This window comes from Sapajus apella, unplaced genomic scaffold, assembly GCF_009761245.1.
Source record: "Sapajus apella isolate SASKATOON/1434 unplaced genomic scaffold, GSC_monkey_1.0 scaffold197, whole genome shotgun sequence".
NCBI lineage: Eukaryota > Metazoa > Chordata > Mammalia > Primates > Cebidae > Sapajus > Sapajus apella.
In genome coordinates this window covers 896220-920179 of record NW_022437137.1, presented here as the reverse complement: position 1 = coordinate 920179, position 23960 = coordinate 896220, and the positions used below count along the sequence as shown (strand labels likewise).

General features: G+C 45.7%; 1 protein-coding gene across 3 annotated transcripts in view; it reads left to right on the top strand.

Annotated features, from left to right (window-relative positions):
• The window catches only part of ISX (intestine specific homeobox), a 22112-nt gene extending 3021 nt beyond the window's left edge, over positions 1–19091 (top strand). The window contains exons 2-5 of one of the 3 annotated variants that reach the window (XR_004265720.1): positions 14281–14432; positions 16161–16277; positions 17170–17680; positions 18198–19091. Coding sequence is in view for 2 of the 3 variants with exons in the window: in XM_032269735.1 (XP_032125626.1) it covers positions 14281–14432; positions 16161–16277; positions 17170–17376 (476 nt within the window). In the remaining variant the exon portion in view is untranslated. Of the gene's footprint in view, positions 1–14280; positions 14433–16160; positions 16278–16543; positions 17031–17169 lie in introns of those variants that run through there. The other 2 variants (XM_032269735.1, XM_032269737.1) reach the window with 2 other exon arrangements.
• The last annotated feature ends 4869 nt before the right edge of the window (positions 19092–23960 follow it).

The following is a 23960-nucleotide window of genomic DNA, read 5'->3' as shown; positions in this document are numbered from 1 at the left end:
ATCTCTATCCCCTCTAGATTATTCTTGAACATAGTTTAAATCTATCTATCGCCCGCTATGCTGGAATTCAGCATTTCTGAAAGCTTGGAGAGGGTCCCTCTCTCCAATCAAGATGACCTTGGTGGGTGCACAGATAAAAATAATCTAGCTGGATAGTCTTGTTACTTCTACACTAACCTTGTATTTATGAGGAAAGATACTGCTATCCGTGTATAATCATGATATAAGGTTTTATTTTTAAATACATGTATTATTTAAGTCAAACAAAAAAAAGTCTATTTGGGAAAATGCTAAGCAAATAATACAGACGGGACACCAGCATGCCAGAAACTATACAAAAGAAACCTGCAGAAATTGCAAATGAGCTGGAGTCTGTGAAGCAGGCCAGGTGAGGAGGGCAGGGATTCAGGAAATCTGCCCATTAAGCCCAGATCAGCCCCAACGCACAGGAGGACCTCAGGCAAGTCACTTCCCTCTCTGGCCTCAATCTCCCCATCTGTAATATGAAAGAGCAGAGCTAGAATATTCATAGTCTCTCCCAGCTCTGTCATGCCATGACCCGTTCAACAACAAATTAGTTGCTGAAAAACCTTGGAGGATTCCCTCATGGTGATTTTCTATCGCAGAATCTTACTCCCTTGCAGAGAGGATGATCATGATGTCAGGCAGGGGGGAGCAGAGAGACTGGAAGGCTCCCCCTGCCTCTCCCTATATGCCCAGCCCTGTGCTTGTTGCTGCTGGCTGATGCTTCTCTACTCCCTGTCCTGCGTCCCTCCTCTTATGCAGGACCCCTCAGCAGAGGGCAACAGGACAAGACATAGACAGCAACACCCTCCGCTGTCCCAAGAATAATGATAGAGGAGTCAGTTCCTCTTTGTCTCCTTAACATTTAAAGGGCTTCCTAGACTGGCTCATGGACATCCCTTGCCATTTCACCTAGGGCGCTTGTTAAAACGCAGCCTGTCAGGCCCAGCACTCAAGACTCTGACTCTAAGTCAAAGGGCCCAGGAATCTGCATTCTAACAAGCTCTCCCAAATGATTTTGATGTTGGCGGCCCAATGAGGTGGTCCTTGGAGGAAGCTGAGACTCAAAACAGTAAAGTGGCTCTTTCTAAGCTACATGCAGGAGATGGGGCCGGGCTGGTTGTCTAGGCTCCAAGGTTAGTGTACTGCTCTACCCCCCTCATTTCTCATGGCAGAGACCAAGATTCCCCCTGACTTCTTCCCATTCCTGAAGGGACCTCCACGATCTATGGGTTGGACCCTCCCAGGTCTTAAGTCAATGGGGAAATCCAAGAGGACCTCCCTATCTGAAAAGATTCTACACCCAGCTTCCTGCCCTCTCCTCCAAGGAGAGAGAAGTCCTCCAAAACCCAGGACCCTCCGAAGTTAAGGGAGACCCAGTCAGGAGGAAGCCTCTTTATACTGAAATGTCAGACCCTAGGAAGAGAGAGAAAGAGAGAGAGAGAGACCGTTTTTGCACCTCTACCACGGATAATCCTCTGTGGGGAAATCATAAGCCCAGGGGGAAAGGTGATGGAAAATTGGCAAGGAAGAGACCACCCCAGTGGGTAAACTAGTATGGGTTGCCTGGCCTGTGGGGAACTCAGGTTATCTTCCCTTGCCTGCTCATCAGCTCTTCATTCATTCCGTGAATCTTCACTGGGTGCTTACTCTGGGCCAGGCTGGGGGCTGGGGAGGTAAGGTGAGTAAAACAAGATTTAGTGACTACCCACCCGGAGGGGGATGGGGTAGGCAGGCATGGGAGTTCCTGGCAGTGCCACCTTGGGGCAGTGCTGACTTCTGCCCATCTTGTCTAGTGGGGCTGGCCAGGGTAGAATTCTTGGCATTTGAGAAGCATCCTGAAACAAGGGACAGCAACGTTTTTCTGCAAAGGAACAGATGGTAATTTTAAGCTTTGAGGGTCAGATGGTCTCTGTCACAATTACTCAACTCTTCGGTCACAGCTGAAACTTGTCTGTAGACAATGTGTACACAAATAGGTAGGTTTATGTTCCAATAAAACTTTATATTCAAAAACAGAGGTCAGGCCAGATTTGGCCCCCATGCTGCAGTTCATCAAGGGCCTGCCCCTGACACAGGAGTGTGGCACTCAAAGTCCTTCCCAGACTGGCCCTGTTCGTCCCAGGCTCACCTCCCGTCACACCCCACTGGCCCTATCTACCCTTGAGGTGCATGCAGCTCCTCTCCAAATTCCAAACGTCTCTTGCCCTTTAAACGCCATTTAGAAGCCACTGCTCCTACTGCCACCTCTTCTTGCTCACCTTGTCCTCTTCCTCCCTGTCTGGAATAATTTTCTATGGCTGTTGTAACAAACTACAGCCATCTGTGTGGCTTAAAACCCAGAAATTTATTCGCTTACCATTCAGAAAGCCAGAAATCTGAAATCCAGGTGTTGGCAGAGATAGCTCCTTCTGGGGCTCAAAGGGACCAATGCCTCTCTGGTAGTGTCTGCTGGTTCCAGCAACCCCTTAGCCTCATTTGACTTGTAGACCCATCACTCCATTTTGCCTACATCTTCTCACAGCCTTGCCATCTGCCTGTCTCTCTCTCTCTCTCTCTCTCTCTCTCTCTCTCTCTCTCTGTCTCTCGTGTGTGTGTGTGTGTATCTGTGTGTGTGTGTGTGTGTGTGTCTGTGTGTGTGAAATGCTTCTTTCTCTTATAAGGACACCTGTCATTTGATTTAGGTCCCACCCTAAATCTGGGATGATCTTATGTCCAGAGCCTTAATTATATCTACAAAGACTCTATTTCCAAAACAAAAAGCAATTCCCAGGGTTAGAACTTAGACATATCCTTTTGCGGCTCGCTGTTCTATCCATTCTACCCATTACACCTTCCCTCATTTCTTTGTCCCCTCATATTCCTCTTTCTCCTTTTCCTTCCCTGTCCCTCACCTCTTTCTCCTCTCCTCCTCCTTCTCTTCTCCCTCCTTTCCCTAGCCCTCCTCCTCCCCTGAACTACCTGAAATCAAAGACAGCTGCTTTGCTATGGGCACTGAGAGAGGCAGCCGCAGTTTGGAGCCGCCACTGAGGCTTGCATATATCTCATCACCTGGTAATTAACAGCTCTGGCTCTTACCCAAGTAGACCCAGAAGCTCCCATCAGAACAGACAAGAACGGGGCAAAAGGACGTGGAGTTTAAAATGGGCACTTTCCCAAGAGAAGCATGCTTTGGTCTTCCTCCAATGGACTCTGTCTCTAAGTTCCTGACACCAGAGCTATGGGGACCTCTCTGCAAGGGGGCAGCGGTACTGGGAGACTGGTTCTAGAATTGAGAACCTGGCTCAGTCTCAGGCCCTGTGGGAGCACAAGAAAGTACAAGGCATGGCCTAGTGAAATAATAATACAAGGAAGGGGAGGCAATGAATAAAGGGTATGTTATTAAGCCAATGGCCCCTACGGGTAACTGAAGCTCAAATCCCTTGGGCAATGGAGCAAACATACTCCCCAGAATTATCCAAGGATTTGATCCATAAAGACAAACCCTGACAGTGAGAAGTAGATATGGAGCACAGAAAGGCTTAGGTGAGACAAGCCAGGCATTGACAACATCAGCTATAATCATAAGACCCAGAATGTCAGAGCTAAGGGAAATCCAAAGGGGCAGAGGAGGAGGCTTAAAACGTTGGCTGTAATTTAAGTTTGATTTATCCATTGTGTTATTTATCCAGACATGCAATAAATAGCCACTGAATATCTACTGAGTACCAGGCATACCTATTGCACAACAAATCGTCCCAAAACTTAGCGGCTTAAAATAACAATAAATATTTATTATCTCACTCAGTTTTGTGGATCAGGAATTTGGAAGTGACTTAACTGGGTGCTTCTGGCTCAGGGTCCATCATAAGATTGCAGTAAAGACGTTATTTGGGGTTGCAGTCGTCTGGAGCCTGGACTGGAATAAAAAATTTATGTCCAAGGTGGTTCGCTCACATGGCTGGTGAGTTGGTAACAGCCACTGGTGGGAGGACCCAGCTCTTCCCTATATAGGGCCCTCCACGTGCTGCTTGAGTGTCCTTACAAAGTGGCAGATAGCCTTTCTCAAAGTAAACAAACCTAGAGGGACAGCCAGGTGGAAACAGCTTGCTTTTAGGACTTAGCCTGAGAAACCACATCACTTCACTTTCACAGTGTTTCATTCATTAGAAATGACTCACCAAGTGGGGCCCACTTAAGGAGAATTTGAAAAGAGGAGTGTCAACAAAGTTGCAAACCCATCTGACAGCCACTACAGTACTGAGTTGGGTACTGGAGATGGTATAGAGCGGTGGTCCCCAACCTTTTGGGCTGGTTTCATGGAAGATGATTTTTCCATGGACGGTGGGTGGGGGAATGGTTTCAGGATGATTCCAGCACATAACATTTATTGTGCACTTTATTTCTATTCTTATTACATACTCACCATAGTGTAGAATCAATGGGAACCCCGAGTTTCCTTTTCCTATGAGAATATAATGCTGCCTCTGATCAGACAGCAGGTGAGACAAATAACCATCAAATTATCACAAATGAAAGTATAACTACAATTGTGGCAAGTGCTGGGACATGGTGACATGGTACTCCAAGGGACAATTCCACGGGGAAGTCAGTCTGCCAGGGAGGTCAGAAAGTGCTTGCCAGAGAAGTTATTGTTGGTCTGTAATCTGAAGACTGAGTAGGGTGGAAGGGAGGGTATTCTCATGGAGGGAGCCCCAAGGACAAGGACCTATGAATAGATGATGTCCCGGGATACAAGTTGAGGTCTAGGCGCCAGAAAGGGGCCAACCCACGCTCGGCTTGTAGGCTATGGTAGAGATTTTTATTTTTGCTTTGTATTCCTAGGAGAATGAAGAACCATTTTTGGATTTTAGGCAGGAAAGTGTACACTGATTAGTATTAATGAAAACTATTTGGTTCCAATTTACAAAAATTATCTTAGGTTAGCTGAAATGGAGAAGAGTATGTATTGCCTTGGAGAAAATTAAGAACTCACTTCCCAGACTAAGCCATGTGAAGGGCAGAATAAGCAACCTTCAACCATGATGGGATTCAGAACCAATAATGTCATCAATTCTCTGCAGCAGTTCTCTCTGCATGTGAGCTCACCTCTCTCTTGCTGCTAACTGGCATTCTTCTGATAGCTTCCAACAGCTCCAAGAGTTATATCAGTCTCCAGTGATGTCCTCAAGATCTCTAAAATCCCATGTTCAAAAGCCCCAGAGGAGGGGCACCCACTGGCCGAGCTTGAGTGAGATGTCCACCTCCAAGCCAGTCAGTTGAGACCAGAGGATGTAGCTGGAGGAGCTGTGTGTGCTTGGGCCTTGTCTAGAGTCTTCGTCTTGCTGTTTTCCTTTTTCTACTTCACTGCTTCTTGCTGGGATGATGGTTCCTTATTTCAGAGCCCTTAGAACTCTTTATACATCATTTTAGTCTCCATATATGGAAACCTCAAGTTTCTTTAACAACAGTGTGCTCCTAAAGAGGTTTCCTCCCCACTCCTTGTAAAGAGGCAGTTGTTAATAATTTGTTGGCCAAAAATGTCTCTTCCTCCTGTTTGCCAAGCCCTGTGACTTTGTATATCTCTAACCTGGGCACTCTGCGCATTTGCTACCTTAGTCGGCCTTCCATAGGTGTTTAAGCAAAGAGAACAATTAAATTCCTCCCCCGTTCTTGGCAAGAAGGGTAACTAAATATGGATTCCCCCATTAAACAGGAACAAGTTCTAGGACACTTCCTGTGTCACACCTTGGAACATCCTCTGACTGCACAGTTTGTGTTGTCTGATTGTTCCCCTGCATCAACACAGTATAGATTGGAGAGGAAGTGGGGACGGTCTGAAGCATAAACACACATGCATGCGCACACACACATGCATGCATGAAACATACATATGCATGCACACAATTTCCAAGCAAGGAAGGGAGTTAGAACTGTTGAAATATTATAGCACTATCAAAGCACAGGAAATCAACCCATTGCTACCCTATTCCAATAATCTGTGCCCATGCTTTATGTTTTAGTCTCACCAGACCTAAGCACATTGTCATTAGTCACACTGTCATAACACAAATACGATATACAAACCTAATGAAGTGCTTTAGAACACAGAAGAGGGAATAATGGACTCTGCATAACACTATCAGAGAGGGAACTTCAGACAAGAAGTGGCTTTTGAGATGGAGTCAGACAGAGAAGGGCCTTGTCTGGTGTCTTGGACATGGCCAGGAAGAGGAAAGCCTGTAAGGCATCCAGGAGGCAAAAAAGGAATCATCCTTTCGAGAAACAACAAAATTGAGTGGCTGGAGTCTAAAAACCATGGAGCATAGTCACAAGCGATGAAAGAGGTAAGGTAAATGGAAGGCCGAGTGTGTCAAGCCAAGGACTTTAGCCTTCATATATGTACATCAGCATTTTTAAATCTTAGATTTTAAAATGTTTTGGGAACTTCAGGCTTTCATTGAGATGCATGATCAGAGCTGCCTTGAATGAAGGGAAGATGGAGTGGGTCCCACACACATTTTAAAGGAGTTCTACCACTGTTTGTTTTGTAGGGTTTCCTTACGATTTCCTTTAACAAAGGGCAGAGTTGCTTTTAAAAAAAAAAGAAGCAGCAGCAGCATCAAGAAAAATTTTAAAATATACATAAGTAAAAAGTATGAGTGAGTGTGTGAGTGTGGTTGCGTGGTGGTGGGAAGTACATATGCTAAAATTTATGCATACAAACTCTTATGAAAGTGAGACCATAGGTGTGGAAGATGCCAAGCCTCACACTGCCTAGAGACTGCTAAGCCAGTCACCCCCAGGAGTAGCACTCCCTTTGCTGGTGAGTTTCTCAAAGGTCTGCTCCTAATTGTTTCAGTGATTTCTTTATTCTCGTCTCGTTTCACCTTTCTGTTTTATTTGGTTGTTTATTTACACAAGAAACTCCTGTGTATTATGGGAAAATAGAAAATACAGATAAAAAGGTAAAAGAAATCTAACTATAATTCTACCATTTCACCATCCAGTAATAATCACTACAGATATTTTGATTGAATGATTGACTCATAGAGACTGATAGAAAAAAATATTTTACAAATATGGAAGCTAGTTTATTGTAAGCTAAAATTTCGCACTCTTAAATTTTTTTTAAAAATCTATTGTGTTTCCACTAGGAGATTCACAACAGACCTTAGAAAGAAATGTTTGATTGATTTGAGCTTTGACGGATGAGTAGGGGTTCACTAGGCAAAGGAGGACAAGGCATTCCAGACTCGGGGAGCACAGAACAAGGACCTGGAGAATAAAAGGGCATTGCTGATGTGGGGAATCTGGAAATGGTCAGGTGGGACTAAAATTATGGAAATGACAATTAAAGGAAACCAGATGAAGCTAGAAAGATGAAATGGGAAAGGCCTTGAATGCCATGCTAAGGAGCTTGCCTTGTTCCCTGTGGGTGTAGGGAGCTATAGTAAGTCTATGGCCTGACTAGAGAAATGAGGCCAGCAAAGGTCAGCCATGGGGAGACTCCTGCTATGCACCCCACTTTCGTGTGTCAGGAGGTGTCCCCAGCCTACAAGAGGGCTTCAAAGGGGGCCCTGGGTGTCCTCCATGGTGAACCCACTGTTTTCAGACGATAAGGACGAGGCCCATTTCCAGAGACTGCCCAGCAGCAAAGTCCCCTGAGCCTTTAACTGTGCAGACAGGACCTATTAGCAGACCCCAGAGAAGGAGCAATCGGGGAGGGTGCTGAGCGCGGAGAAACATCCGTTTATAATTAGGTGGCCTAATCACCTGTGTAAATTGTGTATTTCTTATGATCGATGTGCTAAACGGCTCAGGTTTAATTAAGTTCTGCGGACTCATTCTCTTTGAAGACCCATTAAAGTGTGAGTCACAGCTTGTACCATTAATAACAGGGAGAGGAGCAACTTGAAAAGGGTGGCTGCTGCCTCCATCCCCCTCCACTGTTGCCGCCACGTGCCCACTCCCCAGGTGGGCTGGGCTGTGACCTCCTGCTTCTTAACTTCTCTGCCCAGAACCTGGTAGGGAGATGCTAGGCTGGATGGGAACTCAAGGGTTTTCTCACTCCTGATCCAGTGCTCCTTCTCAGATGATCCATGCTGCCTCAGATGTGTCCCTTCTTAGTAGGTACCCAGAACACCCTGCTTTCTCCTGGTGACTGAGAATCTTGTCCTATGGATGGACCAGGGCCATCAATGAGCTTGCATTTTCCAGCCTCTTGTCTAACAAGTTTCCAAAATTCTACACACTGAGCTGCATTCTACCTTCTTCTCTGTTCTGTATTATGCTGTTCTGCCTTCCCCCACCTTGATCTCTTATTTCTGTGATCTGTAACCCAAGCATCAGCCTTCCTGGCCCCCTCCCAGCCTCCCTGTTTTCTGTAGGAAAATTGAAATGCTGACCTTCATCCTTCCTGAACTACCCCCGTGGACACTGCTCTTTACCCTCCCACCCTGCTTTGTAGTCCTTGACTAGGGGGACTCTGATGATGAATCCAGAGCTCCTGGGCACCATCCCCTCCCCTGGTCTCCCTCCTTCTCCCCAGGCACCAGCAGAGATGTGAGTGTCACGCAGCCCACCCTTCCTCTTGCCTTCCCTGTACTTCCGGTTTCCCCAAAGCCATCAAAGCTGACACTATACCTGAATGTATACCTATCAGATACTATCTTTCCTAGAGATTTCAGTGATCTTTCCTGATTATGTCAGTGATCTTTCCTCATTGTTTCACTGATTTCTTTATTCTCATCTCTTTCTACCCTGCTGTTTTATTTGGTTGTTTATTTACACAAGGAGTTCCTGTATATTACAGAAAAATCGAAAATACAGATAAAAAGGTAAAAGACATGTAACCATAATTCTACCATGTGGTAATCAGAGGAACTTGCAATGTAGGGAGAAACTGAAAGTTAGACCCAGAATGTGACTTTTTCAAATATTCAGTGGCAGACCCTCTACGGTAGCGCCGTCCAACAGAACTTTCTGTGATGATAACAATATTCTGTATCTGCACTGTCCAATATCATAGCCATGAGCCACATGTGGCTATCAAGCTGTGAACAGTGAGACTAAGAAACTGAATGTTTTGCTCTATTCAATTTCAATAGTCACATGTAGCTAGGGGCTATCACATTGGACAGTGCAGTCCTAAGGAATTAAACCCTTCACAAGGCACAGCCTCAGATCCTAACCTCATTTCCTTGACTCCAGGCTGATGTCTATCTGTCTCTCCTAAAACTGCTCTTAGCCTTCTGGTTGGGTCTTTCCAGTCGTACTTCCTCACCAGTATGAATTTTAGGCACCCCTGCTTACTCCAAGAGAGGCCACTGAAACGGTTAGACACACAGACAACATCATGATCAGCATCATCACCTCTCAAGGACAAACATGTATCCTGAGAATGGGTGGTTCAAAGCTGATGGGAAAAAATATTTTTCTAACCAGCCTATGACTTGGCAGGAAGCCCCTCCACCATGAAGTCGGCAGTCAGGTTGTTTTGCAGAGTAGAGTTTAGATCCTTTCCTTTTTCACCCCACCTCTAAATTACCTTCTTCCAGTCCTCTTGGGAACAGGGAAAAGCCAGCATGACTTAAGAGCTGCTCTTTTAGTTATACAAATGGAAGCTTTGAAATATTTATTTTATTATGGATTCTATTCTTAGTCATAAATTGTTGTTCACCTGAGTTTCCTTCTGGGGTACATGGAGGAGATGGCTTATTTTCGTTATGGTCTGTCTTCTGTTTCTACTCCTCTGTTCCCCACATTGTTTCATTTCCCGTATTCCAGTTCCACACCCTGTATTCTCTCCCACAGTTCTATAGTCCTAGGAAGACCTCAGCTCCATGCTATCCTTGACACCTCGGTTTGCCTGGCCAACCTGGAATCTTCCCTTTTGTTACTGTTTTTTTTTTTTTTTTTGGCAGCTTCCCACAGAACTGCACTGTATCATTTACTATCATCTAATATGCTGACTGAATGAATGAAGGAGTAAACGCAGTACTGTCAAGCATGGCTTGTTCATTTCGTCCTTCTGCAGACAGGCCCTCAGTGCCTATTAGGTGCTGGGTACAGAGATGACATTCACTGAGCTCTTGGAATGAATTAACACCTGCCATTTATCTGTACCTCAGTTCTGATTGACTTCAGCTATCTCTCTTAAACACAATACCAGCTCTAAACACAGAGCAAATATCTTTAAAAACACACACACACAAAGTTAAAAAAGCAGTGTGGACTTGGGGAGGGAAAAGGGGTAGAGAACGAGAGGCAGAGATGAGGCTGTCTTACAGAGGTGGGTCACAGGACGATAGCTTACTCTAACTCAAAGTCTCACTGCCTGCGACTCCCAGGAAGCTGCCAAGAACCCACAAAAGTGAGAAAAAGTACTTTGAATGGATAAAAATGGATTAACAACAAATGTGAGGGGTGGTAGAAAGGAGTGAGGCCAAAAGCAGACCTGAAATCTCATTTCCGAAACTGAGGCAACTGTGTCCGGTGGCTTCCCGGAGAGACATCTCTCCTTACTGCCCTCCAACCTTTCATCAAGCAAACCCACCCTGCAGGGAAGCCTGAGGCAAGGGCTTTTGAGTCATTCATCCTCCATCCCAGAGGAGGAGGATTATAAATGTCAGGGTGGATTTTGCCTTAGTGACCTGATCATTCAACGCCTCTCTCCTCCTCCATTCTACTGATGGGGAGACCGAAGCCCAGAGAATGAATCTAAAATGTGGCACAAGTTGCATGGTGGAACCAGGAACAGAGCTCAGGCCTTCTGACATCCAGCTCACCGGATTTCTACTATCCAATGACAGCAGGATTGATAATAAGCACCAAGAAAGAAAACAAGATCGTTGATTTCCTCAAGTGTTAAACCCTCAGAAGTGAAATCTATTTTTCACTGAGTGTCTACTCTAATTCTCAGTGTGTGAAGACTTTACCTCTCTTATTTGGGGTAAAAAGAAAGTGTGCTTGGTGGGAGTCAGGAGACCTCAGCTGGAGCTCAGACTCCCCCCCATCCTTTGCGACAGCTTCAGTTCATGCTTGTCATCCTTTCTGACCTGTGACATTTGACATCATACAAAGTTTCAGACAAATTCAATGGAAGTCTTTTCTGTCCAACAGGATTTGACAGCAGGGCCTGAATCCACTTTTATCCATTTAAGGCACACATTTGTTAAGCTGTCATGGGGAGCGAGTTTCTCAGCTGGTCTCAGATACAGTCAGATACCAGTCTGCCCTCCAGGGAGTCAAAGCCAAGAGAGGGATGACAGCAGACACCGGAGGCTCCCTTCCCTGGGAGGCTTTGGGTTCTCTGAGCAGGAATGTGAGTGACTCTGGGACAGGAAGTAGCTAGGTTCTCAATTATTTCCTGAGAGCAGACTTTTCTTATAAGGAATGAGGAAAAAATCAGGAGAGGCAAGGTGTCAGCTAGAATGGTAGGAATTCCACTGGTACCCAAAAGTGAAGGTGATCTGGGGAGACGGTTTGTGCCTTTTCTGCAATCCCTAGAACCACACCACAGGGACAATCTGTGGTCCAATTAAGACAAGGATTTTAATTCTGTCCCCAGAAGTCCATAGTCAGGTAAACAGACCCACTGCCTCCTGGCTTGGTCCTTCCCCCAACATCGTCTGTCCCTTGGCTCTAACCAGGAGTTACAGGCAATGCTGGTTGAGTCTACCCTTCTGCCAATGGGGCAATCTTCCTTACTGTCCATTGAGTGGCCAGGTTCAAGGACCACTTTTCTGTCCTCATTGTAATTAGTCTATCTGCAGCATGCACCCAGCTGACTGTGCCTTCTTTCTTGAAACAGCCCTCACTTTCCTCCTACTTCAGAGACCTCCCCTTCTTGGGCTCTTTGTTGTCTTCCCCATTGATGAACCTCTGCATGGTGGAGGTGCTGCAGACTTGCTCATGGGCCCTCTCGTCCTCCCCACCTACACTTTCTGCCTGTGTGATACCCATTCCCATGACTACAAAGGCCAAATAGATGCTGAGAATTCCTTAATTTGAACCTCAGTCCTCAGTTTGCCTTTGAGCGCCAAATTTATCAATGCATCTTCTGATTCCACAGCTTCCTTTGGCCAACCAGTAGGCATCGCACACTTAACATGTCCAAAATGAACGCCTGATTTCCCCAAAATACAAACACATGAACACACACACATGCATGCACGTGTGCACACGTGCACACTCACACACACACACCTTTTGCTCAAGCTAAAACCAAATTGTCATCCCTGATTTATTTCAGCCAAAAGATAATCCATCAACCTCACTTGACAGACTCTCTCCAAAATATATCCCATAATTAGCTCTATACCTCCCTGCAAACAACTTCAGCAGCATAACAAGAGAGACAGTGGCTGATGGATCTCATCCCACTTATCACATCTGCCACCACTGTGCCACTAGAGGTGTTTGATTCTCCTTCCTAGTTGTATAACAAAAAATTTCCAGGGATGGATTCCAGTAGGTTCAGTTCAGGTTCCCACACTTGAACCAATCCAGTTCCCACTACAACTACTTGGTGGGTATAGGCGAAGAATAGTTTTCAAAAGGAGGGCAGGGCAGTTCCCAGGAAACAGGCACTTCTGGCAGATAAATCCCAACAGATGTCCACGTCCCTCTGTTAGCGCAGTGACCACCATGTATTCTGGGTCATGTGCTAGCCTACCTGGACCCATATCTCACCATATGATGAGTGCTTCCAATCAGGGACCAAGGCTTCGGCTTCTCCACAACTCACTACCTAGTGTTGTGCCTGGAATGAAGAAGTATGTACCTAACAAAAAGGTAGTTGAATGAATGACAAAGCTTGCAAGTAGAATGAAGATATTGCCAGTAAGAAAGATCACCCGGGCCTAGAAAGATTGGGAAATGATTTTTGGAGGTTATAAGAATGAACACAGGTGTTGAAGAATCAGCAGACGTTAGAATTGCAGACAAGAGAGAAGGAGTGATCCCGGACAGAGGGGATTGCCTTAGAAAAAACAAAGTAATAAGCACACACATGATGTATTATGGATATGGTAAGCAGCCCAACTTGAATGAAGCAAGATGTGTGGGTCAACGAAGTGCTGGAGGCAGGGCCGGCTTCATGAGCGTGTGTGTGACCCATGCAGATGCTCAGGGCCCTGTACTCAGAAGGAGGTGCGGCGAGTGGGATTGAATGCATATTGTCGCCATCTTGAAATCTTGATAATTGCATGTTTGAATCTCTGATTAGTGGAACCCAGTGGAACAGTGATGCATGCACCAGGGGTGATCAATGCCTTTGCGTCAACTCCCAGCTTCTCTAGGATGGGCGCTTGGCCAACTGTTTCCCTGCTCCTACCCAGTAACTGCTGCTCCCTCCATCTTGGAGGGAAGGGGACTAGGAAGGGGTTCATGGAGGGTTGAGGTCCAGCACTGAGTTGCTGAGTGGAACCAAATTTCATCATGGGGTATCCATGACTCTAAGACTTAGGGTGGGTCCCTAGCTCCCCGTGAGGGTCTACTCTCACCCTGTCAGTATCCTTGTGATCTCTCAGGGATGCATGACATGAAATAGCACATAAAAACCCACCATGACAGTTTAAGAGACTATGGAAAAAAGAAAGAGCCATTTTTCTGCTTTTTGAGCAATAGGCCCCACGTTTTCATCTTGCACTGGGCCCCACAAATGATGTAGCCAGCCTGAGTAGAACTGAGGCTGGACAGGTGGGTCGGAGACAGGCTGTCAATGGCGTTGACTGCTATCAGGCTCAGCCTTTACTTTGCAGACCAAGACCGACACACTTTTCTATGAAGAACTAGGTGGTAATTACTTTAGTCTTAGCAGGTCACACGGTCTCTGTTGCAATGATTCAACTCTACTGTTATAGTGCAAAAACTGTCAGAGACAATATGTAAACCAGAGGGAGAAGTTGTGTTCTAATAAAACTTTATTTAAAGACAGACAGTGGGCCAGATTTGGCCTGGGGTGGCCATAGTTTGCCATCTCCTGCTGTAGACAAAACGGAGTCGTTGAAGGCAACAGAGCAGCAGAAAGAGGCAATTAGAGAAGATTTTCTAGAAGGTTAACTTGGCCTCACTGCCCAGGGTGGGTGAGGTTCAGTCTAGAGGCAGAGGATTTTAGGAAAGAGAATACTGTGAATCTCCAAGCTCGAGGAGCCAGGGGCCAAGGCTTGGGAGCAGCAGTGGGGTGGAAGGGTAGGATGAGGTAATACAAAAAGCCTCGCATAGGTGCTGACACCAAGGCCACTGTCCTGACTGGGACCCTCTCCCATGCAGAAGGGAGGAAGAGCAAGCGGAGGGTCCGTACCACCTTCACCACCGAGCAGCTGCATGAGCTGGAGAAGATCTTCCACTTTACCCACTACCCAGACGTTCACACCCGCAGTCAGCTGGCAGCCAGGATCAACCTCCCAGAAGCTCGGGTGCAGGTACAGCCATCCCGGCCTCAGGCCCCAGCCCCATGCCCTTGGGACCATGTGTGAGACACTATATATCCCAGACCCTTCGGGGTTGCCCCATCTGAAAGTTTCCATTGGCTTTATCCTGTGAGTACAGTCATTTTGGGGCAAATATTATTTTCTGTGAAATGAGGTCACCATACTTCCAAAACGGTTTCTCTCCTCTGGGAATGGAAAGAGGGTGAAGTGGCATCAATGGTCACCTTGAACCTCTGCTCCATACCCTTCCTCCCCACTTGGCGACAGTTCCAAAACATCATTCGCCATGCAGCCTAATTTACAAAATAGGTCTTGACTGCCTAGACCAGGGGTCAACAACCTTTCTGCAAAGAGTCAGATGGTAATGACACTAGGCTTTGCTGTGTCTATTGTCAGTGTCAGAACAACGGTTCAACCAGACCAAGGCAGCACAAGAGCAGCCTCAGAAAATATGTAAGCAAACTTTATTTATGAACATGAAATTTGAATGTTGTGTAATTTGCCTGTGTCATAAAATATTACCCTGCTTTTAACTTTTTTCTAGCCAGTTAGAAATTGTGAAAACTATTCTTAGTTCAGGAGCCATTCAAAAGCAGGTGGAAGGCCAGATTTAGCCTGTAGCCGGCAGTTTGCCAACCCCTGATATCTAGAAGACATGGGCACCCCTTTGGAGGCAGTGAAGAGAAGTGGAAAAGGTCTTGAATTCATGGTCTTTGTTGGAGACCTGGTTTAGACACTGACAGGCCAATCTCTCAACTGTAATCTCTTCACCCCAGGTGTTTTTTGCTTCATGCGGGATTAGAAATACAGTAGCCCACTGTCACTCACCAGAGGTATTTTCCGCCCTCTTCCCACATGCCCAGCTTTGCAAGTGCCATTCAAGCACACATTGGTCTACCAGATCTGACTGTGGCACCAACAGCATTCTGTCTAAAATGGTTTTCTAAGTCGCTCTCCTTTCTCCTTTCCACAAATGAGACAGACTCATTCTAATTCAAAATCAGGCCGACATTCAATTCTTTGTTCATCCTTTCCTTCTGGCTGAGGACCCCTCCTGTCTTAGACTTCCCTCCTTTTCCTTCCCACCTAGAATCAGACACTAGCTAAATGGGAGGCCCCTGTGTCAGCCACAAAGCCCAGAATTCAACACCTGCCTATGCAGAATTACCGAGGATAAATGGCCACAAGTCGGGAACCATCAGCACCTGCTCAGCAATGCAGGGAGCTGCCAATGTTCAGCCTGCCAAGGGGCCCCAGGGGTTGAAAACAGGTGGCCCACTGGTGACCCACACATGACTTTCAGTTGGTCTGCACAGTATTTTAAAATGCAGAAGCTTTCACATACAAATCAAGATTCCAATTTGGAGACGGCATGAACCTGCAATGCCGGACTCCCATCTCCACATGGTGACTGTTGGCAAGAGCTGAGAAGCTGCCCCCTTTCAGCTCCGTTCACCACAGACCCCACCACTCCCAATTGTGCAGCACCAGTGGCTTTACTCATGCATGGCCCCCCAGCCCTGAAGGCATTGAAGGTAGAAACCCTAGTTCCCTCTCAGAAAGCTGACCTCCAGATCCAAAGACATCCTGGATGCCACAGAGGCTTTACAAACTTTCAAGTGCTGTCCCTTGGAAGGTGCAGTTATTATGAATTTCGAGGAGGTGGTATTAGATGGAGGAAAACTCTTGCTTATCCCCATCCTCTCTCCCTAATTACAGATCTGGTTCCAGAATCAGCGAGCCAAGCGGCGGAAGCAGGAGAAGACTGGCAGCCTGGGGGCCCCACAGAAGCTGAGTGAAGCCAGCATGGCCCTGCCCACAAATCTGGATGTGGCTGTAAGTGGCTGAGGTCTCAAGGTGGGGTGGAGGGAGCCATCGTCCGGGAGTATCCCAGTCAGATCTAGATGTGAAGAAACACCTTGGGGGCTCTGTCTACAGGAAAAAGTGCAAGGAAAATTCTTTTAGAAACAGCACGGGGCAAGGAGAAATCTGGAAGACAGTGGGACTGGGAAAAGTGGCTGCCTCTCTGCCCCCATGTCCTCCTCCCTTAGTGATGATCATGGTGGCCGTCCTTCCTGTGCAAAACTCCATTTACAAAACAGGGACACAGAGGGAAGTGCGGTACACAGACCTTGGACACATGGGCTCTGGAGTCAGACTGCCCGAGTTCTAAACACAGCTCACAACTGCCTGAGGTATGACTTGGAAGAGTCACCTTATCCTTCGGGGAATGCAAGAAAGTTTTCTGATGAGGATGAAATAACTGAGACATAGAGAATGCTTAGCACCTAGGAAGTGTACCCTAAGTATTTAGGGAGCCATCCATGGAGACAACACATATTTTTGAGTGTGTACCAGGTGCCAAACACTGGGGATAGACAACTCTTCCCTGCCCTAGAGTTAAAGGTATTTACACACCCACAGCAATGGGATTTTTCATTTATTCATTCTTTGCAAATGCAGAAGCTGGGCCCTGAGAAGCAAAATGACACTTCCCTGTCAAACACTGTAAGTACCAGGATTTTCTAATCCCCAGACCAAGCCCTTCTCCCCACCTACGGTAACCAACCGTCCAGGCTCGCATGGGTCCATACATGGTCCTGAGAAAACCAGAGCAAGTTGATCGTATTACCCACCCCGAGCTGCTCAGGCAGTGGAGGGAAAGGCTGAAAAAGCTGCAGAGACAGCTTAGGACTCACTTCTGTCTTCTGAACTCTCCTTGTGACAGGGACCCATGTGGACATCCACCGCTCTGCACAGGCTGGCTCCTCCCATGGGGTGTTGTCCATCTGCTCAAGGTCAGCTGGCCTCGGCCTGGATCCCTGCCCGGATCACCTTCCTCCCATGGCACCCATGGGAAATGCAGCCTGTCCCAGGTCCTCCAACCCATCAAACTTGCATCCCTACGCTGTGTTCTTCCACCTCCACACCCTAAAAGGGGCAGCATCTGTGCTACCTCAACATAGAGATTGGACATCCTCTCCCCAAATGAGCCACTCTCCTCTCCAGGTGAAGGCAGGTTGCAGGTGTGCCCTGGGCCTCTGGGGGAACCGATCTTAGAATCCAAACATGGCCCACAGCCCAGGAAGCTACCCTGAACATGCCAGTTGGAAGGCGGTACCAGACTCAACAGCAAAGTAAACGATAAAGGACAGCTCTCTTCTCTCCTGGCCAAAGCTGCTTTCCTGGTTCAGAAGACAGGCTGGATGAGACCTCAGGCCGAGCCCTGAAACAGGGAGGTAATCCTCTAGCACCTGTGCTTCCTCTAACTTGCTGTGTGACCTCCAGCCAGTCACTCACCCTCTCTGGACCTCATCTGTTAGAGGAGGCAGCTGGATAAAATGATTTTTGAAGACCTTTCCATGGTGGGCACTGAGACACAGAAGAGGCCAAGGAGAGATTTTTTTGTTCATATATGCACTCATCTATGACGCATGAGATCTACTGGGTATGCCATAAACAGAACTGGATATAGAAATAAACAACTCAGGTTCTGTCCTCGTTCATCAAAGTGTGGTGCTGGCCCGCTCCTGCAAGCAGAACACTTGCTCAGCAACCTTGCTGTTGGCCCAAGTCTAACATGTTCTTTATGATTGTGAGCATCTCAGAGTGAGAGGGAAATGTAGAAAGTTTTTAAAATTCTAAACAGGATTTAGTGTCTTTAGTTATCCTGCTGGATTGGGAAGAGATGTTGTCATTTCTGGCACGAACGAAAAGTAGGACGGTAAGCTCTTTTCATTCAGTTTATCTTTCCAGGATATGTGCAAGGGGACTAGATGGAAGGCCAGCCTCACTCTGTCCTGGAAAGCCCTAGCTTTCAGTTTCCATGCAAAGACCCTGGGCAAACCACATGCTCTGTCTGAGCCTCAGTTTTCCTGTCTGTAAAATGAAGGTAGTAATTCCCACTGGTCGTCTGCCTCAAAGAGCATTCAGGACGCTCTGAGAGGACGTGGGAGTACTTTGCGAAGTGAGGGTGAGGCCTCGAGTGGGGTAATATTGTTATTCCAAGATTCCACTGCAAAAACGGCTGCTTTAGATCCCCACCCAGGATGAGTAGCTCCTGCCCTCAGGGTGGTCTCTCTGAGCTGCCCTTCTGCACAGGGGTCTCTGATTCTTGTCTTCGCAGGTGGAGGACTGGGTCTGCTCTGCTAAGCCTGGAAGCCTGGAATGACCCCTTGCTCAAGCCTAAAGTAAATTCAAGGAATCTTCCCCAAATCCCAGGTCTTCTGCAATCTACCTGTGCCCCTGACCCACCCAGGAGTTGGACCAGGAGCTGGTATCCCTGCCTCTTAGTCCTGCACTCCTAATTTGCTGTGTAGCCTTACCATTAATCTCTCTGGGCCTCAGTTTTCTCATTGGAGGTAGCTGTGCTAGCCCTGCCTGTAGGCATGCATTATGCCAGAACTGCAGACAACAGCTCACCAGATGCAAAAGTGCTTTGCCATCTTAAAAGTGCCAAATCACTCAAAGCCTATGAATGTGGATATGGATACCCAGTCTCCAGCACTGCTGGATGAAAGGAGAAGGCTAGAGAGTGAGGGAGGAAAACTCAGTTAACGAACAAAGGCAGTAGCTCATCACTTGGGTAGCAGGTGCCCATTTTAGGACCCTAAACTCAAATGTGCAAAATAAAATTTCTATCATTTTGCTGGATTTACTTTCTGTGTTGTCTGCAGGAAATGTATGCTGGTAACTTCTAGGTGACTGATGTCTCACGCACTTCAGGTTTAAAGGCAGTCACTTGAGATCATTGCCTTCTGCTCCCCTTCTTTCCACAGGGGTCTTTGATAGGCTGAGGGGGAGGGTTAGAGAAGTGTTTTTGCAAATGCCACCTCCAGCCTCCCAGAGGGGATGTTTGCTTCCCAGCTTTCTCAGTCTCCGACTGGTGTCTTACCTAGCCTGGTCTTGGGCCTGACTCCTCTGCCCTAGAGATGCATCACCCCATTCAACTCCCTATTGGGGGTTCACTCCACATCCTCTGCTGCAGCCTCTCACCACAGTTGTGAATCCTCCCTGGCTTCCTCTCTCTCTCATGAGCAAGAGGAAAAGCTGACAGTTCTCCCACACTCTGCTGGGGCCATGGGAGCCCTGGGCCAGGCAGCAGGTCTCACTCACTCTAGACCTCCCACAGCCATTCCTCATGCCCTGGTGATAGGAAGGTCACGGATGAGAGGTGCACATCTCCAAACAGTAAGAGGAATGGAAAAGAAGCAGGTTCCCTCTGCTCTGGTTTTCCACTCCCCTTCTCAGTCACAAACCCTTCTTCCCCAGGCTCCGCTTGAAACAGGATTTTCCCAACCCTAAGAGGTGACAGGTGGCCAGACGTCTCAGCTTCGCTATTGAGGTAAACATTGATTTTGTGAGGCCATTTCTTTCCCCCTAGGAATTTTCTCCCCAATAACTATTTTTATTCCCTTTACCTTCTGTGTGTGGGACAAATGAATCACTTTAGAGCTCTCGCCAGCTGTGTGACTTTGAGCAAGCGGCATGTCCCCTCTCTGTGCTTGCTCCCGGGATAACAACAATTTCTTGCCTCTTAGAGTTTCTGTGACAATTAAATGAGCTAATACATTTTGGCACATGGTGAGCACTCAAGACATATTAAGAAAAAAGTCATTTTCCCAAATACACCTTCTGCCCCTTTCTACTTCTGAGCTTGAGCGTCTATCCTGATCTCAAGTTCTATTCCAGGAATTCTTAAACCACTCTCCAGGAAGTCAAGGAGCTCTCAAGAGACTATGCAAAATTGTATGTATCTGTGTGTTTATTTTTTCTAGGGAAAGGGTTTATTGCTTTCATCGGCTTTTCAAAGAGCTCTGGGACTTAAAAATAATAATACTAAAGAATCCCTGTCAGACATATCTGAGTCAGATTTTGACAGCTCCATATTCTAGCTATGAGGACTACCGACTTGAGGGAAGATCAAGGATAACTATTTTAGAAAGGTAAAATTTTAAAAATTGCTATGGTTTGAATGTGCCCCCCAAAAAGTGTGTGTCGTAAACTTAATCACCATTGTAACAGTGTTAAGAGGTAGAACTTTTAAGAGGCGATTAGGCCATGAGGCTCTGTCCTTATGAATAGATTAATGTTATTACCAGAATGGGTTCTTTATAAAAGGATGAGTTCAGCCTCTCTCTTTCTTCCATCCACCCCCAACCACCTTTTTCCTTCCACCATGGGATGACAGACCTTGACAGCAAGAAGGCCCTCAGCAGATGCCAGTCCCTTGTTCTTAGACCTCCCAGACTCCAGAACCATGAGCCAATAAATTTCTGTTCAATATTTATTACCCTTGTGTGGTATGCTGCAATAGCAGCACAACGTGAACTAAGGCAAATAGAAAATGAACACATGCCCAAGTTTTATTTAACTCATTAATTAATGAGAGAACTGCTAAGATGTCATAACCAGCTCAAAGGTGAACATGCACACATATTCAAAGAACAGACAAGCACACAGGCAATCAGGAATGCTGAAATGAATTACAAATAAAGAAAAACAAGAGCCAATAGCCATAGGGAAATAATCAATTTCATCTCCACTAAACATGACTCATTTGCATTTCTATTGACAAGAATAATTTGCATTTCTAACCAATTTCTACTCATTTAAGTTGAAAAATAGCTCAAAGATAATAAAGATGCAGATATCCTGAAAGAGTGTGCGAGACAGAATACCCTATCATGTTTAGACGCCCCTTTCAAAGCCTTTCACAATTTTTTGCCCACATAAAGTTACTTTGTCTCTCTGAATCTCACTTTCCTCATCTATTAAATGGGATGACAAGACCCACTTCAGAAGATTGCAGTGAAGATTATATTAGATGATGTGTGCATAGTTTTGTGCTTATAAAATACTTTATGAGCATAGGAAATCTTTACTGCTTTTCAAGCTCCTCTAGAACTCAAGTTTAAAAGCCCATATCTGGAAAGTGTCTTGAACTGCAGTAACTTTTTTTTAATGTCCATTCACCTTTTATAGTTCAATTTCTTAAAAGGCTGACCAAGCAATAGAAAATAGGCAAAGAGCAAAAATCAGAGATTCACAGGAGAAGCATACAAATGGATACTAAACATATGAAAAATTCTTAACCTCACAATTTAAAATGTAAGTAAGTGATGAAATGTATTTTTAAATCTTAGATTGGCAAATATGTAAAATGGTAAGGAATTGATGAAACGGGCATTCTCATATATAAGAAAGTATGAATTAGTAAATCATTTTTGAAGACAACTTGGCATCAACTATTAATATTCTAAATGCAAATCTCTTGACCTAGTAACTTATTTGCAAGAATTTATCCAATAAATACACATGTACATAAATACTGTATGTAAGAATGTTCATCAAGTCTTTATAACAGCAAAAACTAGAAACCACGTAAATAGGACGCTGGTTGAGTCTACGGTAATATATTCATCCAGCTGTTAAAAATAAGAGATTGCAATGAACCTCATGAGAAATTATCATTAGACACATCATTAAATGGAAATATCAAGTTGCAGAACAGTATTATGAAAAAATAATGATATCTTTATAAACAACCTGTTGTATAAATGTATGGAGTACAAGTGCCATTTTGCTACGTGCATCGATTGTATAGTAATCATCAAGGCTTTAGGGTATCTACCCTTCAAATAATGTACATTGTACCCAGTAAGTAATTTCTCATCATCCATCCCCCGCTCACCCCCTCATCCTTTCAAATCTCCATGGTCTGTCTTTCCCCTTGCTATGTCTACGTGTACATATCTTTTAGTTCCCACTTATGAGTGATAAATGCAGTATTTGTCTAACTGTGCCTGACTTACTTCACTTAGATAATGAGCTCGAGTTCCATCCATGTTGCTGCAAAAGACATAATTTTATTCTTTTTAATGCCTGAATAGTATTCCATTGTGTATGAACACTACCTTCTCTTCACCCAATCTTCCATTGACAGACACTTAGGTTGATTCTATATCTTTGCTATAGCGAATAATGCTGCATAAACACACGAGTGCAGGTATCTTTTTGATATTTTGATTTCTTTTCCTTTGGGTAGATATCAGGTAGTGGGACTACAGGATTGAATGGTAGCTCTATGTGGAGTTCTTTGAGAAGTCTCCATGCCATGCTCCATGCTTGTACTAATCTACATCCTCTATGTGCCAATGGTTTTTGCATAAGTCAGTTTCTGCTCCATAGCAAACTACTCCAAAATGTGGTGGCCTGAAACAGCAATCACTTCTTTAGTTCATAGTTCCGTGGCTTCACTAGGTTCTTCATCTGGTCTGGGCTGACTCAACTAATCTCAGACGGCCAATCTATGGCCACCGAGTGGCCTAGGAGAGCCTCACTCACAGGTCTGGGTTGGCAGGCTGTTAGCTGGGGTGACAGAGTGAGTGGGCCACATGGCTCTCATCAGCTTCTTCATTTGGGAGTCACTAGATTCCAACAGCACAAAAGCAGAAGCTAGGGAAGTCTCCTGAAGCTTAAGGCTCACAATTCATACTTCGCTCCCGTTGCATTCTACCGGTGAAAGCAAGTCACAAAACCAGCTCAGAGTCAAGGCATGGGAAAGTAGATTCTTCCTCTTTGCAGGAAGTGCTGCCAGTGTCATCCTGTGTTAGTATGTTTTCACACTGCTATAAAGAACTACCCCAAACTGGGTAATTTATAAAGGAAGGACGTTTAATTGATTCACAGTTCAACATGGCTGGGGAGCCCAGACTCCTTCCCTGAGTTCCCAAGAGACGTTGAGTCTCTTCTTCTCTATGCTCCAGGGTCTCAATCAGAAACTGGCTCAAATAGCACCGACTCCTTTCTCCCTGAAAGGTGGAGACCAGGACTAATGAGCATGGTTTGCCATGAGCCTCAGGGTCTGCAGAGAAAGGTTCCAAATGGAAGTGATTACTAATCTTTTTCTGGGGTCGTGGGTAGCAAAATGGTCCCCTCCGGGCTGAGTCACTCAAGTTAACTGTTTTGTTTCTTTCTTTTATTATTGATATGTAATAATTATACATAATAACGGGATACAATATGATGTTTTGATACATGTATACATCGTGTAATGATCAGATCAGAGTAATTAATATATCCATCACCTCAAACATCTATCTGGAGCTAAACACAAAGGAAAAGCAGAAGGGACTGGAGTCCTGGAGGAGGTCACGGAAAACTGTGAACAATGGACAAAATAGATGACTGGGTGTCAGGACCAGCTGCAAGCTTCACAGGGCCCAGTGCAAAAAAAAAGCAAGGGCCCCATTTTAAAAGATGATTAATAGTTACAAGACTGCAACAGAAGAGCATTAAACCAAGTGTGTGCACCTCCTAAGAAAAGATCCCTGGGTAACAACACAGGTCACATATCAAGGCTGGCCCTGCTGGGTGTCCTTCCCATGGAGAGTTGGGCATTGCCTAGTAGACCCCAGGGGCAAGCAGATTCTGCAGGGTCTGCACCCAGGACTGTCTTGGCTGGACTATTCTTCAGCTCTGCATAGATAGAAGTTAATGTGTAGAAGGCTTCCAGTG